Genomic DNA, 12342 nt, shown 5'->3' on the forward strand with positions numbered 1-12342 from the left:
CCCTCTCTCTCCCTCTCGCCCTCTCTCTCTCCCTCTCACCCTCTCTCCCTCTCGCCCTCTCGCCCTCTCTCTCTCCCTCTCGCCCTCTCTCTCTCCCTCTCGCCCTCTCTCTCTCTCTCTCTCTCTCTCTCTCTCCCTCTCACCCTCTCTCTCTCCCCCTCGCCCTCCCTCTCGCCCTCCCTCTCGCCCTCCCTCTCGCCCTCCTCTCGCCCTCCCTCTCGCCCTCCCTCTCGCCCTCTTGCCCTCTCTCTCTCCCTCTCGCCCTCTCTCTCTCCCTCTCGCCCTCTCTCTCTCCCTCTCGCCCTCTCTCTCTCCCTCTCGCCCTCTCTCTCTCTCTCTCTCTCTCTCCTCCCTCTCACCCTCTCTCTCTCCCCCTCGCCCTCCCTCTCGCCCTCCCTCTCGCCCTCCCTCTCGCCCTCCCTCTCGCCCTCCCTCTCGCCCTCCCTCTCGCCCTCCCTCTCGCCCTCCCTCTCGCCCTCCCTCTCGCCCTCTTGCCCTCTCTCTCTCTCTCTCTCCCTCTCGCCCTCTCTCTCTCTCTCTCTCTCTCTCCCCCTCGCCCTCTCTCTCGCCCTCTCTCTCTCTCCCTCTCGCCCTCTCTCTCTCCCTCTCGCCCTCTCTCTCTCCCTCTCGCGCTCTCTCTCTCCCTCTCGCCCTCTCTCTCGCCCTCTCTCTCTCCCTCCCGCCCTCTCTCTCTCCCTCTTGCCCTCTCTCTCTCCCTCTCGCCCTCTCTCTCTCCCTCTCGCCCTCTCTCTCTCCCTCTCGCCCTCTCTCTCTCCCTCTCGCCCTCTCTCTCTCCCTCTCGCCCTCTCTCTCTCCCTCTCGCCCTCTCTCTCTCCCTCTCGCCCTCTCTCTCTCCCTCTCGCCCTCTCTCTCTCCCTCTCGCCCTCTCTCCCTCTCGCCCTCTCTCCCTCTCGCCCTCTCTCTCTCCCTCTCTCTCTCTCTCTCTCCCCCTCGCTCTCTCTCTCCCTCTCGCCCTCTCTCTCTCCCTCTCGCCCTCTCTCTCTCCCTCTCGCCCTCTCTCTCTCCCTCTCGCCCTCTCTCCCCCTCGCCCTCTCTCTCTCTCCCTCTCGCCCTCTCTCTCTCCCTCTCGCCCTCTCTCTCTGCCTCTCTCTCCCCCCCTCGCTCTCTCTCTCTCCTTCTCGCTCTGGCTCGCTCTCTCTCACCCCTAGGCCTCCGTTGCCCTTTCGAAAGGATCTGGACTCCAAGAGCAGCTGTCACTGAGCACACCTCCCGCCCGCACTCCTCAGTCCCAGAGCCAGTCTCAACAGCAGAGCCTACAACCCCCCAGCTCCCTGCCCCAGGAGGGGGCACCTGGAGCGGAGCCCATGCACTCAGACCTCGGGCCCAAGTCGATGGAGAGTAACGGTGGCTCTGGGACACAGCCAGGGAACAGTCACCCCAGCCTTGTCAACACAGCCAGCAACCCCATGCCGGGCATCCCGGTTGGAGATCCAGCTAATGGAGGAAGTGGAGAGGCTGACCATGCAAATGGGAATGGTTCATTGGTCATGAACCTTCACCCCAACACTGAGGGGTTGTCCAAAGAGCAGTTGGAGCATCGAGAACGTTCCTTACAGACTCTGAGAGATATCGAAAGGCTCTTATTACGGAGCAGCGAGAGCGAGTTTTCCATGAAAGGCAACTGTGGCCCAAATGGACAAGGGGATGGACAACAGGTCATGAAGAAACCGGAGGAGCCTTTACAGTCCATGATTTCCCAGACACAGACTCTGGCTGGAGTTGAGGGGGCAAATCTGGAGCACGAAGCAATGCACCATCAGGAGATAATGCAACGTGACCCTATGGGCCAGCAAGTGGGCATGATGATGAACCAGGTTAGCCAAGAGAATCTAACTCCCGAACAGATAGCCTGGAGGAAGCTTCAGGAGGACTTTTATGAGGAGAAAAGGAGGAAGCAGGAGCAAGCTGTGGTTCAACAAAGGACAATGCAGGAAATAATGATGCAGAGGCCGATGGGGGGATGATGGTTAGAGGACCACCCCCTCCCTATCACAGCAAGGCTGGAGACCAGTGGCCATCAGGAATGGGGAACCGTTTCACGGGTCCCATGGAGGTCTCCGATTCGATACAGCCCCGCGGAACTGCCCCTTTCTCTGGACCTCGGTTCCCCACCAATCAAATGCAGAGGGTGAGCGGATATGCAGGGATGCAGAACATCCCGATGGAGGCTTTGGGGACCATGAACCCGATGCAGAGACCTGTACGGCCCGGAATGGCTTGGCCTGATGACATCCCTCCCATGGCAGGGGGAGGGAACTTCCCTCAGGGAGGTATGCCGTTCCATTCTGGCCAGGGAGACCCCGAGCGCTTCATGAACCCAAGGGCCAGGGAAGAGTTGTTGAGGCAGCAGTTGATGGAAAAGAGGTCGATGGGGATGCAGCGCCCGCTTGGCCTGAACAACACCAGCAGCATGGGTGGCATGTCCCAGGGCATGGAGATGGAGAGAATGATGCAGGCTCAGAGACAGATGGAGCCAGGAATGTTTCCTGGCCAGTTGCCTGGGGATAATGTAAGTGCAAACCCAATGGGGTTGGACTTTGTTGGGACGAGGGGTATGTTGAGCCCCCCCTTAGGGCAGACAGGACCCATGCGCGATATGGACTCATCAATGGGCCCTGGAAATGTCAATATGAACATGAATGTCAATATGAACATGAACATGAATCTTAATGTCCAGATGACTCCCCAGCAACAGATGATGATGTCACAGAAAATGAGGGCACAGGAAATGATGTCACATCAGGTTTTGACCCCGGAAGAGATGGCGAGGGTCAGAGCGCAGAATGGCAACGTGATGATGGGTGACCCTCAGAAAATGTTGCCGCAGTCACAGTTCCCAAATCACGCACAGCAAGGTTTTCCAGGTGCTCAGGGACAATATTCCAGCATGTCCCAAGAAGGCAATAACATGGGGAATCCTGGAGAGATGTTCAGCCCTGAACAAGGCCCGATGCCTATAACCAGCATGAGTGGCACAGCCAGACTGAGCCACATGCAAATGGCTCCAACTTCCAATCAATCCAATAGCCACAGTAACGTGGGAACAATGCTTCCAGGGGCCCAGAGGGGACTGGGCCGCAGGCCCTCAGACCTCACTATCAACATCAGTCAGATGAACTCTCCTGGAATGGGTCACCTCAAGTCACCAACCATCAGCCAGGTTCACTCGCCGCTGGTCAGTTCTCCTTCAGCCAATCTCAAATCCCCCCAGACCCCGTCTCAGCTGGCCAGTTTAACCTCCGCCAATGCCTCGGCTCCCATCAAGTCTCCCCAGGTCATGAGCTCCTCGCTTCCTGTCCGCTCTCCGGCCAGCTCCCCCAGCCGCCTCAAATCACCGCCCATGTCTGTCGCTTCTCCTGGATGGACCTCGTCCCCCAAGACCACCCTCCCCAGCCCTGTAATCAGCCAGGGCAAACAGACGATGGGCCTGAACTCTTCTGCCCCAATGGGAAACATTGAGCAAGGTAAGGAAAGGGACTCAGTGTCACCCAGAAAAGAAACACACTTTTATCTAAAAGTGAAACACACGTACTGCGAATGCTGGAAATCCGAAATACAAATAGAAAATGCTGGAAGTAGCTGTCAGGTCTGGCAGCATCGGTAAAGAGAGAAAAGGAGTTAATGTTTAGCTTGATGACTTTAGAAGAGTTTTGTACATTTCGTCAAATGGTTTTCTCAAATGATTTCCCCCCACCCACCCTGCCTCCCCCACATGCACTTAGATGTGAAGTCTTGTATATTCAGTACAAAGGATTTACAGCAAAGCTTCAGCCTATCCGGCCCTCAGACCAATTAGATCGTGGCTGATCTGTGACCCAACCCCATACTCCATTACCCACTTTATCCCATACGCTTTCACATCAGCCTCCTCCCACCCTCCTTCATCTCACCCTATCCTTCCTTTCTCCCTCCTGTGTTTATCTAGCCTCCCCTCTACCCGATTCTTTTCACCTCAACTGTTCCCTACGGTATTGAGTTCCACGTTTCCTGGGTAAAGGAGTTTCACCTGAATTACCGACTGGATGTAACAGTGACTATCCTACATCAACGGTTCTAGATTTGGTTTCCTCACAAGTGGAAATATCTTCTCCGCATCAACTCCTGTGATTTCCTTTATGTGGTTGCTGGTTCTCGGTTGGACTGAGGGGGGGTGTGAGTGTGCGAGGGTGTGAGTGTGCGAGGGTGTGTGTGTGCGAGGGTGTGTGTGTGCGAGGGTGTGAGTGTGCGAGGGTGTGTGTGTGCGAGGGTGTGAGTGTGCGAGGGTGTGAGTGTGCGAGGGTGTGAGGGTGTGAGTGTGCGAGGGTGTGAGTGTGCGAGGGTGCGAGTGTTCATGTGTTCAGAAAGGTACCAGAGGCTCGCTCGCTGCTGTCAGCAACCAGGCTTTTGGTGTCAGTTTATGGCTGTGCCCACTAGATGGTGCTGCCTCCCACTAAAGTTGTTGCACTCTCCATAACCTGAGTGCTACTGACCCGTCCCACAGGGCCCCCTGACCCGTCCCACAGGGCCCCCTGACCCGTCCCACAGGGCCCCCTGACCCGTCCCACAGGGCCCCCTGACCCGTCCCACAGGGCCCCCTGACCCGTCCCACAGGGCCCCCTGACCCGTCCCACAGGGCCCCCTGACCCGTCCCACAGGGCCCCCTGACCCATCCCGTCCCAGCCCCCTGACCCGATCCAGCGCCCTGACCCCGCCCAGTCCAGCACCCATAAGACATAGGAGCAGAAATTAGGCCATTCGGCCCATCAAGTCTGCTCCACCATTCAATCATGGCTGATAAGTTTCTCAACCCCATTCTCCCGCCTTCTCCCCGTAACCTTTGTTCCCCTTACCAATCAAGAACCTATCTATCTCGGTCTTAAATACACTCAATGACCTGGCCTCCACAACCTTCTGTGGCAATGAATTCCATAGATTCACCACTCTCTGGCTAAAGAAGTTTCTCCTCATCTCTATTCTAAAAGGTCTTCCCTTTACTCTGAGGCTGTGCCCTTGGGTCCTAGTCTCTCCTACTAATGGAAACATCTTCCCCACGTCCACTCTATCCAGGCCTTTCAGTATTCTGTAAGTTTCAATCAGATCCCCCCCTCATCCTTCTAAACTCCATCGAGTATAGACCCAGAGTCCTCAAACGTTCCTCATATGTTAAGCCTTTCATTCCTGGGATCATTCTCGTGAACCTCCTCTGGACCCTCTCCAGGGCCAGCACATCCTTCCTGAGATACGGGGCCCAAAATTGCTCTCAATATTCTAAATGTGGTCTGACCAGAGCCTTATAAAGCCTCAGCAGCACATCCCTGTTTTTATATTCTGGTCCTCTCCAAATAAATGCCAACATTGCATTTGCCTTCCTAACTACCGACTCAACCTGCAAATTAACCTTAAGAGAATCCTGGACTAGGACTCCCAAGTCCCTTTGCACTCCAGATTTCTGAATTCTCTCCCCATTTAGAAAATAGTCCATGCCTCTATTCTTCCTACCAAAGTGCATGACCTCACACTTCCCCACGTTGTATTCCATCTGCCACTTCTTTGCCCATTCTCCTAACCTGTCTAAATCCTTCTGCAGCCTCCCCGCCTCCTCAATACTACCTGTCCCTCCACCTATCTTTGTATCATCTGCAAACTTAGCCAGGATGCCCTCAGTTCCTTCATCTAGATCATTAATGTATAAAGTGAAAAGTTGTGGTCCCAACACTGACCCCTGCGGAACTCCACTAGTCACCGGCCGCCATCCTGAGAAGGACCCCCTTATCCCCACTCTCTGCCTCCTGCCAGACAGCCAATCTTCTATCCATGCTAGTACCTTGCCTCTAACACCATGGGCTCTTATCTTACTGAGCAGCCTCCTGTGCGGCACCTTGTCAAAGGCCTTCTGGAAGTCCAAGTATATAACATCCATTGGCTGTCCTTTGTCTAACCTATTCGTTACCTCCTCAAAGAATTCTAACAGATTTGTCAGGAATGACCTCCCCTTGATGAAACCATGCTGACTTTGCTCTATTTTACCATGCACTTCCAAGTATTCTGAAATCTCATCCTTAATAATGGACTTTAAAATCTTACCAATGACCGAGGTCAGGCTAATCGGCCTGTAATTTCCCATCTTTTGCCTCACTCCCTTCTTAAACAGGGGGGTTACATTAGCGATTTTCCAGTCCTCTGGGACCCTCCCTGACTCCAGTGATTCCTGAAAGATCACTACTAACGCCTCCACTATCTCTTCAGCTATCTCCTTCAGAACTCTGGGGTGTAATCCATCTGGTCCAAGTGATTTATCCACCTTCAGACCTTTCAGTTTTCCTAGCACCTTCTCCTTGGTAATGGCCACCATACTCACCTCTGCCCCCTGACTCTCTTGAACTTTGGGGATGTTACTCGTGTCTTCCACTGTGAAGACTGATGCAAAGTACCTATTCAGTTCCTCCGCCATTTCTTTGTTCCCCACTACTACTTCTCCAGCGTCATTTTCCAGCGGCCCAATGTCCACTTTTGCCTCTCTCTTACCCTTTATATATCTAAAAAAACTCTTGCAATCTTCTTTTACATTACTGGCTAGTTTACCCTCATATTTAATCTTCTCCCTCTTTATTTATTTCTTCACCCTGACCCGACCCAGAGGGCACCCTGACCAGCCTGACAGACACCTGTTTGCCAATCCTCTGGGATTGTTCTGGAATTTCCCCAGACACAGCTGGGGCCAAACAAGGGAGAAACATTGTGTTTGCTTTGACTGATTCATGATAAAAGCTGTTGAAGGTCACTGGGTGACAGTCCCTCATTTCTAGTCTCCCCTGTTCAATTCTTCGATATATTTCAGATTTTCTCTCTCTGCCCTGATGCTAATTTGTCTTCCGGTGAAGTGTGTTTCCAGAGGTTACAGGCCCCTCGGTTACAGGCCCCTCGGTTACAGGCCCCTCGGTTATCCGGCAGCTGACCAGGGATGCGGAGAGTCATGTTTCACCCACTTCCTGTCCTCTCCCAACCAAGAATGTTCCAGAGGTTCCTAGATTGGGAACAATCAAAAGACTGGTGGATTCACAAGCCCCACCCCCACCAATATACACACCCATCCCACCCATCCACCCACCCAAACCATCACAACCACGGCAACTGTGTGACTGACACGAGCTACCTGAGAGTGGCTCAGTGTGTGGGGCACTCAGTGCAGCTAATATTGGAGCTGTGTTCTTCATTCTCAGTGATCTTGTTTCCTTGATTTCCAGGTAAACAGACTATTTATTTTTCACAATGTGACCACATTCAGAAAATGTTACTGCTATTTCCTTCTCTAAAACCTGCGGGACAAGTCACATTGTTAAACTTCACACAGCCCTGCCCTGTGTGTTCATCTTCACACCCCTACAAACAGGCAGAGAGCTGTCTGACATGAATCTCCCGCTCTCGATTTACCCCAGTTTGTTTCACGTTCCTTTAATAATGAAAACATTCTGAATTTCCAGTCACTAATTCATGAATTCGAACAAATGGCACGGAATCTTCAATTGTGAGATCTTTCTAATCGCTCCGCCATTGCTGGCTGTGTCTTCAGCTGCCTTCATCCCAAGCTCTGGAATTCCCTCCATAGACCCCTCTGTCTCTTCGAAAAGACTCCATAAAACCTACATCTATGACTAAGTCTATGGTCCTAAAATCTCATTGTGTGACTCAGTGTTGATTTTTGTTTAATAATTCTCGAGTATTGCTGACAAAAAGAGGCATTTTTTTTGTTGAAGTTTTTTGTCTTACACTCAGCAGGACAATTTGCAACGTTTCAGCTAAACAAAATAAGTGACAGCCATTCACTGGTTCCAGTGAGAGTCAGTGTGTGTGGGACCCGTACCCCAGTGAGAGTCAGTATGTGTGGGACCCGTACCCCAGTGAGAGTCAGTGTGTGTGGGACCCGTACCCCAGTGAGAGTCAGTGTGTGTGTGGGACCCGTACCCCAGTGAGAGTCAGTGTGTGTGAGACCCGTACCCCAGTGAGAGTCAGTGTGTGTGGGACCCGTACCCCAGTGAGAGTCAGTGTGTGTGGAACTGGACCCCAGTGAGAGTCAGTGTGTGTGGGACCCGTACCCCAGTGAGAGTCAGTGTGTGTGTGGGACCCGTACCCCAGTGAGAGTCAGTGTGTGTGAGACCCATACCCCAGTGAGAGTCAGTGTGTGTGGAACTGGAGCCCAGTGAGAGTCAGTGTGTGTGGGACGCGTACCCCAGTGAGAGTCAGTGTGTGTGGGACCCGTACCCCAGTGAGAGTCAGTGTGTGTGAGACCCATACCCCAGTGAGAGTCAGTGTGTGTGGAACTGGACCCCAGTGAGAGTCAGTGTGTGTGGGACCCGTACCCCAGTGAGAGTCAGTGTGTGTGAGACCCATACCCTAGTGAGAGTCAGTGTGTGTGGGACGCGTACCCCAGTGAGAGTCAGTGTGTGTGGAACCCATACCCCAGTAAGAGTCAGTGTGTGTGGGACCCGTACCCCAGTGAGAGTCAGTGTGTGTGGGACCCGTACCCCAGTGAGAGTCAGTGTGTGTGAGACCCATACCCCAGTGAGAGTCAGTGTGTGTGGAACTGGACCCCAGTGAGAGTCAGTGTGTGTGGGACGCGTACCCCAGTGAGAGTCAGTGTGTGTGGAACCCATACCCCAGTGAGAGTCAGTGTGTGTGGGACCCATACCCCAGTGAGAGTCAGTGTGTGTGGAACTGTACCCCAGTGAGAGTCAGTGTGTGTGGGACCCGTACCCCAGTGAGAGTCAGTGTGTGTGAGACCCATACCCCAGTGAGAGTCAGTGTGTGTGGAACTGGACCCCAGTGAGAGTCAGTGTGTGTGGGACCCGTACCCCAGTGAGAGTCAGTGTGTGTGAGACCCATACCCTAGTGAGAGTCAGTGTGTGTGGAACTGGACCCCAGTGAGAGTCAGTGTGTGTGGAACCCATACCCCAGTGAGAGTCAGTGTGTGTGGGACCCGTACCCCAGTGAGAGTCAGTGTGTGTGGAACGCGTACCCCAGTGAGAGTCAGTGTGTGTGGAACCCATACCCCAGTGAGAGTCAGTGTGTGTGGGACCCGTACCCCAGTGAGAGTCAGTGTGTGTGGGACCCGTACCCCAGTGAGAGTCAGTGTGTGTGGGACCCGTACCCCAATGAGAGTCAGTGTGTGTGCGACCCGTACCCCAGTGAGAGTCAGTGTGTGTGGAACCCGTACCCCAGTGAGAGTCAGTGTGTGTGGGACCCGTACCCCAGTGAGAGTCAGTGTGTGTGGAACCCGTACCCCAGTGAGAGTCAGTGTATGTGGAACCCGTACCCCAGTGAGAGTCAGGATTTTTATGGGGAGGAAATGAATAAACATAAATATGCTGGAGAGAGTGCCTGGTAATCTGCTCCCTTATTTTTATATAATTTTTCCAGTTTGGTTGGGGGTGAATATTATTGTAACCATGTTTTGTCTCCTCTCTGGCCTCCAGGACCGATACCCTCTGCTCCTCGCCCTGGTCCCACCCTGCCTTACAACTCCCCCGAGTCAACACCTTCCCAGAACCCACTCTCACTCATGATGTCGCAGATGTCCAAGTACGCCATGCCAAGTTCTACTCCTCTGTACCACGACGCCATCAAAACCATCGCCACCTCCGATGATGAGTTGATCCCAGAGCGGTCAATGGCAATGATCCAGCCCTCGAGTGTCCCCGGTGAGTGAGCTCAAGGCTAAGAAGGATTGCATTTGCATAGCACCTTTCACCCAAAGCACCTCCGCGGCTAATGAGCTGTGTTCTGAAGTGCAGTCCCTGTTTGTGCAAAGCAAGATCCCACAAACAGCAATGTGATAATGACCAGATAATCTGTCTTTTTGTGACATTGTTTGAGGGTTAAATATTGAACCCTTGTCAATGGTGAGGATTCTGCTCTTCAAACAAATGCCACAGAATCTTCAATTGTGAGATCTTTCTAATCGCTCCGCCATTGCTGGCTGTGTCTTCAGCTGCCTTCACCCCAAGCTCTGGAATTCCCTCCATAGACCCCTCTGCCTCTTCGAAAAGACTCCATAAAACCTACATCTATTACCAAGCCTATGGTCCCGAAATCTCATTGTGTGATCTAGTGTTGATTTTTGTTTAATAATTCTCGAGTATTGCTGAAAAAAAGAGGCTTTTTTTTTGTTGACGCTTTTTGTCTTGCACTCAGCAGGACAATGTACAATGTTTCAGCTAAACAAAATAAGTGACAGCCATTCACTGGTTCGCTCCCCAGGGTAATGTTTTGACCAATCAGTCAAGTTGCCTGGTTTAAATTTCAAACAATGCTTGGCAGTTAACTGTCAGTCGCAATCAACTGTGAAATCTCAATGGCATCGCCTCTACCAGTGAGATCCACTTGCCGACCAATCAGCACTCTTCTCATGCAGTGTAAATGTGTTGTTTCCCCGACATTGGTATTTTCTTGTGAATTGTCCTGATGAGTCCAAGACAAAAAGCTTTGGCAAAAAGTGCCTTTTATTTTCAGCAAAAGAAAGGCCAGGCAGTCTCCTTTAGGCTGTTCACCATGGCCACCGACCAGCCTGCACAGCGGGCTCTAGAGGAGGAGGGGCACAGGCTGCAGGGTAGGCCAGTTCGGGGGGCCAACGTGCCCCTCGGTTCTCTGATACCTGTCTTGATCTGTCAAGATCTCTACTGCCAAAGGACTCTTAATAATACTCATTGAAATGCCTTAGAATGTTTCTGCTGTCCTTTAGGCGCTGTATAAATGCACGTTGTTGTTGAGATTCTTGGCACGTGGAATATTGCTTAAGACTCAAGACTCTTCCATTTCCTCCGCAGGACTGAGCGGGACCCAGAATCCACAGATACACCTGGTGTCGCAGAGTGGGCCAGGATCAGGATCTGCCAACAGCCCGCTGGCGATGAGCATGGTGGGGCAGCCCCTCTCGCACGAACCTCCAGCCCCCATGATGCCGTCCCCCAACCTGATGGGGCCCAATGTCCCGATGCACGAGGGGCATGCTCCCGGAATGGCTGTGCAAAGCCCCATGATGGTGCACCCCCCCCAGGACTCCCTGGGACAACCGTGTGGCCCCTTGCCTGGCAGTGGCCCTCAGACGCTACCTCAGAACCCCATGGTCCTCCAGCGGATGCAGCACCAGTCCCACAATGCCCTGCAGTCCCCAGGCTCTGGGATGCACCAGGTGTACCCCTCAGGCATGGCCATGCCACATGAAGAGGGAGTCCCATCACATGGGGTCCCTGCCGGATCAGGACCTCCTCAGCAGCAGCAACAACAGCCCCCTCCTCCTCCGCACCTGATGGTTAAGAATGCATCGAGTCGACCGGGAGGGGATGGCTACCAGCTGTCCGGAGTGGCTTCAGTCCTCAATGACCCAGAACTTCAGGACGTGATCCGACCCTCAGCCAGCGGCATCCCGGAATTCAATCTCTCGCGCATCATTCCATCTGAGAGGCCAAGTAGCACTCTGCAGTATTTCCCAAAGGGTGACTCCCAAGCATCAAAAGCTCCGTCTTCCAACCCCCACCTCATGAACCTTCAGAGCATGATGTTGGAGCAAGCTCCCCCCAGCAGACCCAATCTTCCAGGACAGCAGCAGCAGGTGCAAAGGGGCCTGAGCATGCACATCTTCCACCCGGGCCAGGTACCAGGACCCATGATGGGAAGGACAGGCATGCCCACTCAACACGGCATGATGGGAAACAGCCTGCACCAGGTCCTCATGTCTCCACAGCAACAGAACATGATGCTGCAGACCAAACAGAGGAGCCTCTCGCTGTCGGGAGAGATGTATGGACAAGCAGGACACATGCTGCCTCCCCAGGTGGGTGTACTTGGAACAACACCCCACCAAAGCATCATGTTCCCTCAGCAGTTGAGACAGAGGAGCATGTCTTTAGATGCACCCATCACCTTTGTCCCAGGACCTGGAAACGCTGCCAACCTCCCCTTCTAGCCTCTTGTCTTTTCGTACAATTCAGATTTATGCAAGCTGAGAAGCGACAGTGATGAGTGTTCGGGGGGAGGTGGGGTGGAGTTGGGGGTGGGGGGGTTGGGAGGTGGGGGTCTGGGTGGGGTGGGGGGTGGAATTAAAGTAATTTTATTACGAAAAGTGAGGCCAGAAACCGAGGAGACAAAGAGTTTATACCAAGACAGGGCAGGGTGGGGGGAAATGTCAAAAAATATTTTTTAACAGAGTGAGCTTCACAGAAAGACTTCCAGATATTTGTGTTTTCAATTTACTTTTATTTTGTTTTCTTTCTCTCTCTTTCTCTCTCTTCTCTTTCTCTCTCTCTCACTCTCTCTCTCTCTCTCTCTCTCACTCTCTCTCTCTTTTTC

General features: G+C 53.1%; 1 protein-coding gene across 1 annotated transcript; it reads left to right on the plus strand.

Annotated features, from left to right (window-relative positions):
• Positions 1-1173: 1173 nt before the first annotated feature.
• bcl9l (bcl9 like) lies at positions 1174-12018 on the plus strand. The gene is given in 4 exon segments (XM_078533230.1): positions 1174-1979; positions 1982-3485; positions 9471-9695; positions 10821-12018. Coding segments are annotated over 4 exon segments (3522 nt in total). The 5' UTR covers positions 1174-1325; the 3' UTR covers positions 11960-12018.
• The last annotated feature ends 324 nt before the right edge of the window (positions 12019-12342 follow it).

Source organism: Cetorhinus maximus, chromosome 2 (assembly GCF_964194155.1).
Source record: "Cetorhinus maximus chromosome 2, sCetMax3.hap1.1, whole genome shotgun sequence".
Classification (NCBI taxonomy): Eukaryota; Metazoa; Chordata; class Chondrichthyes; order Lamniformes; family Cetorhinidae; genus Cetorhinus; species Cetorhinus maximus.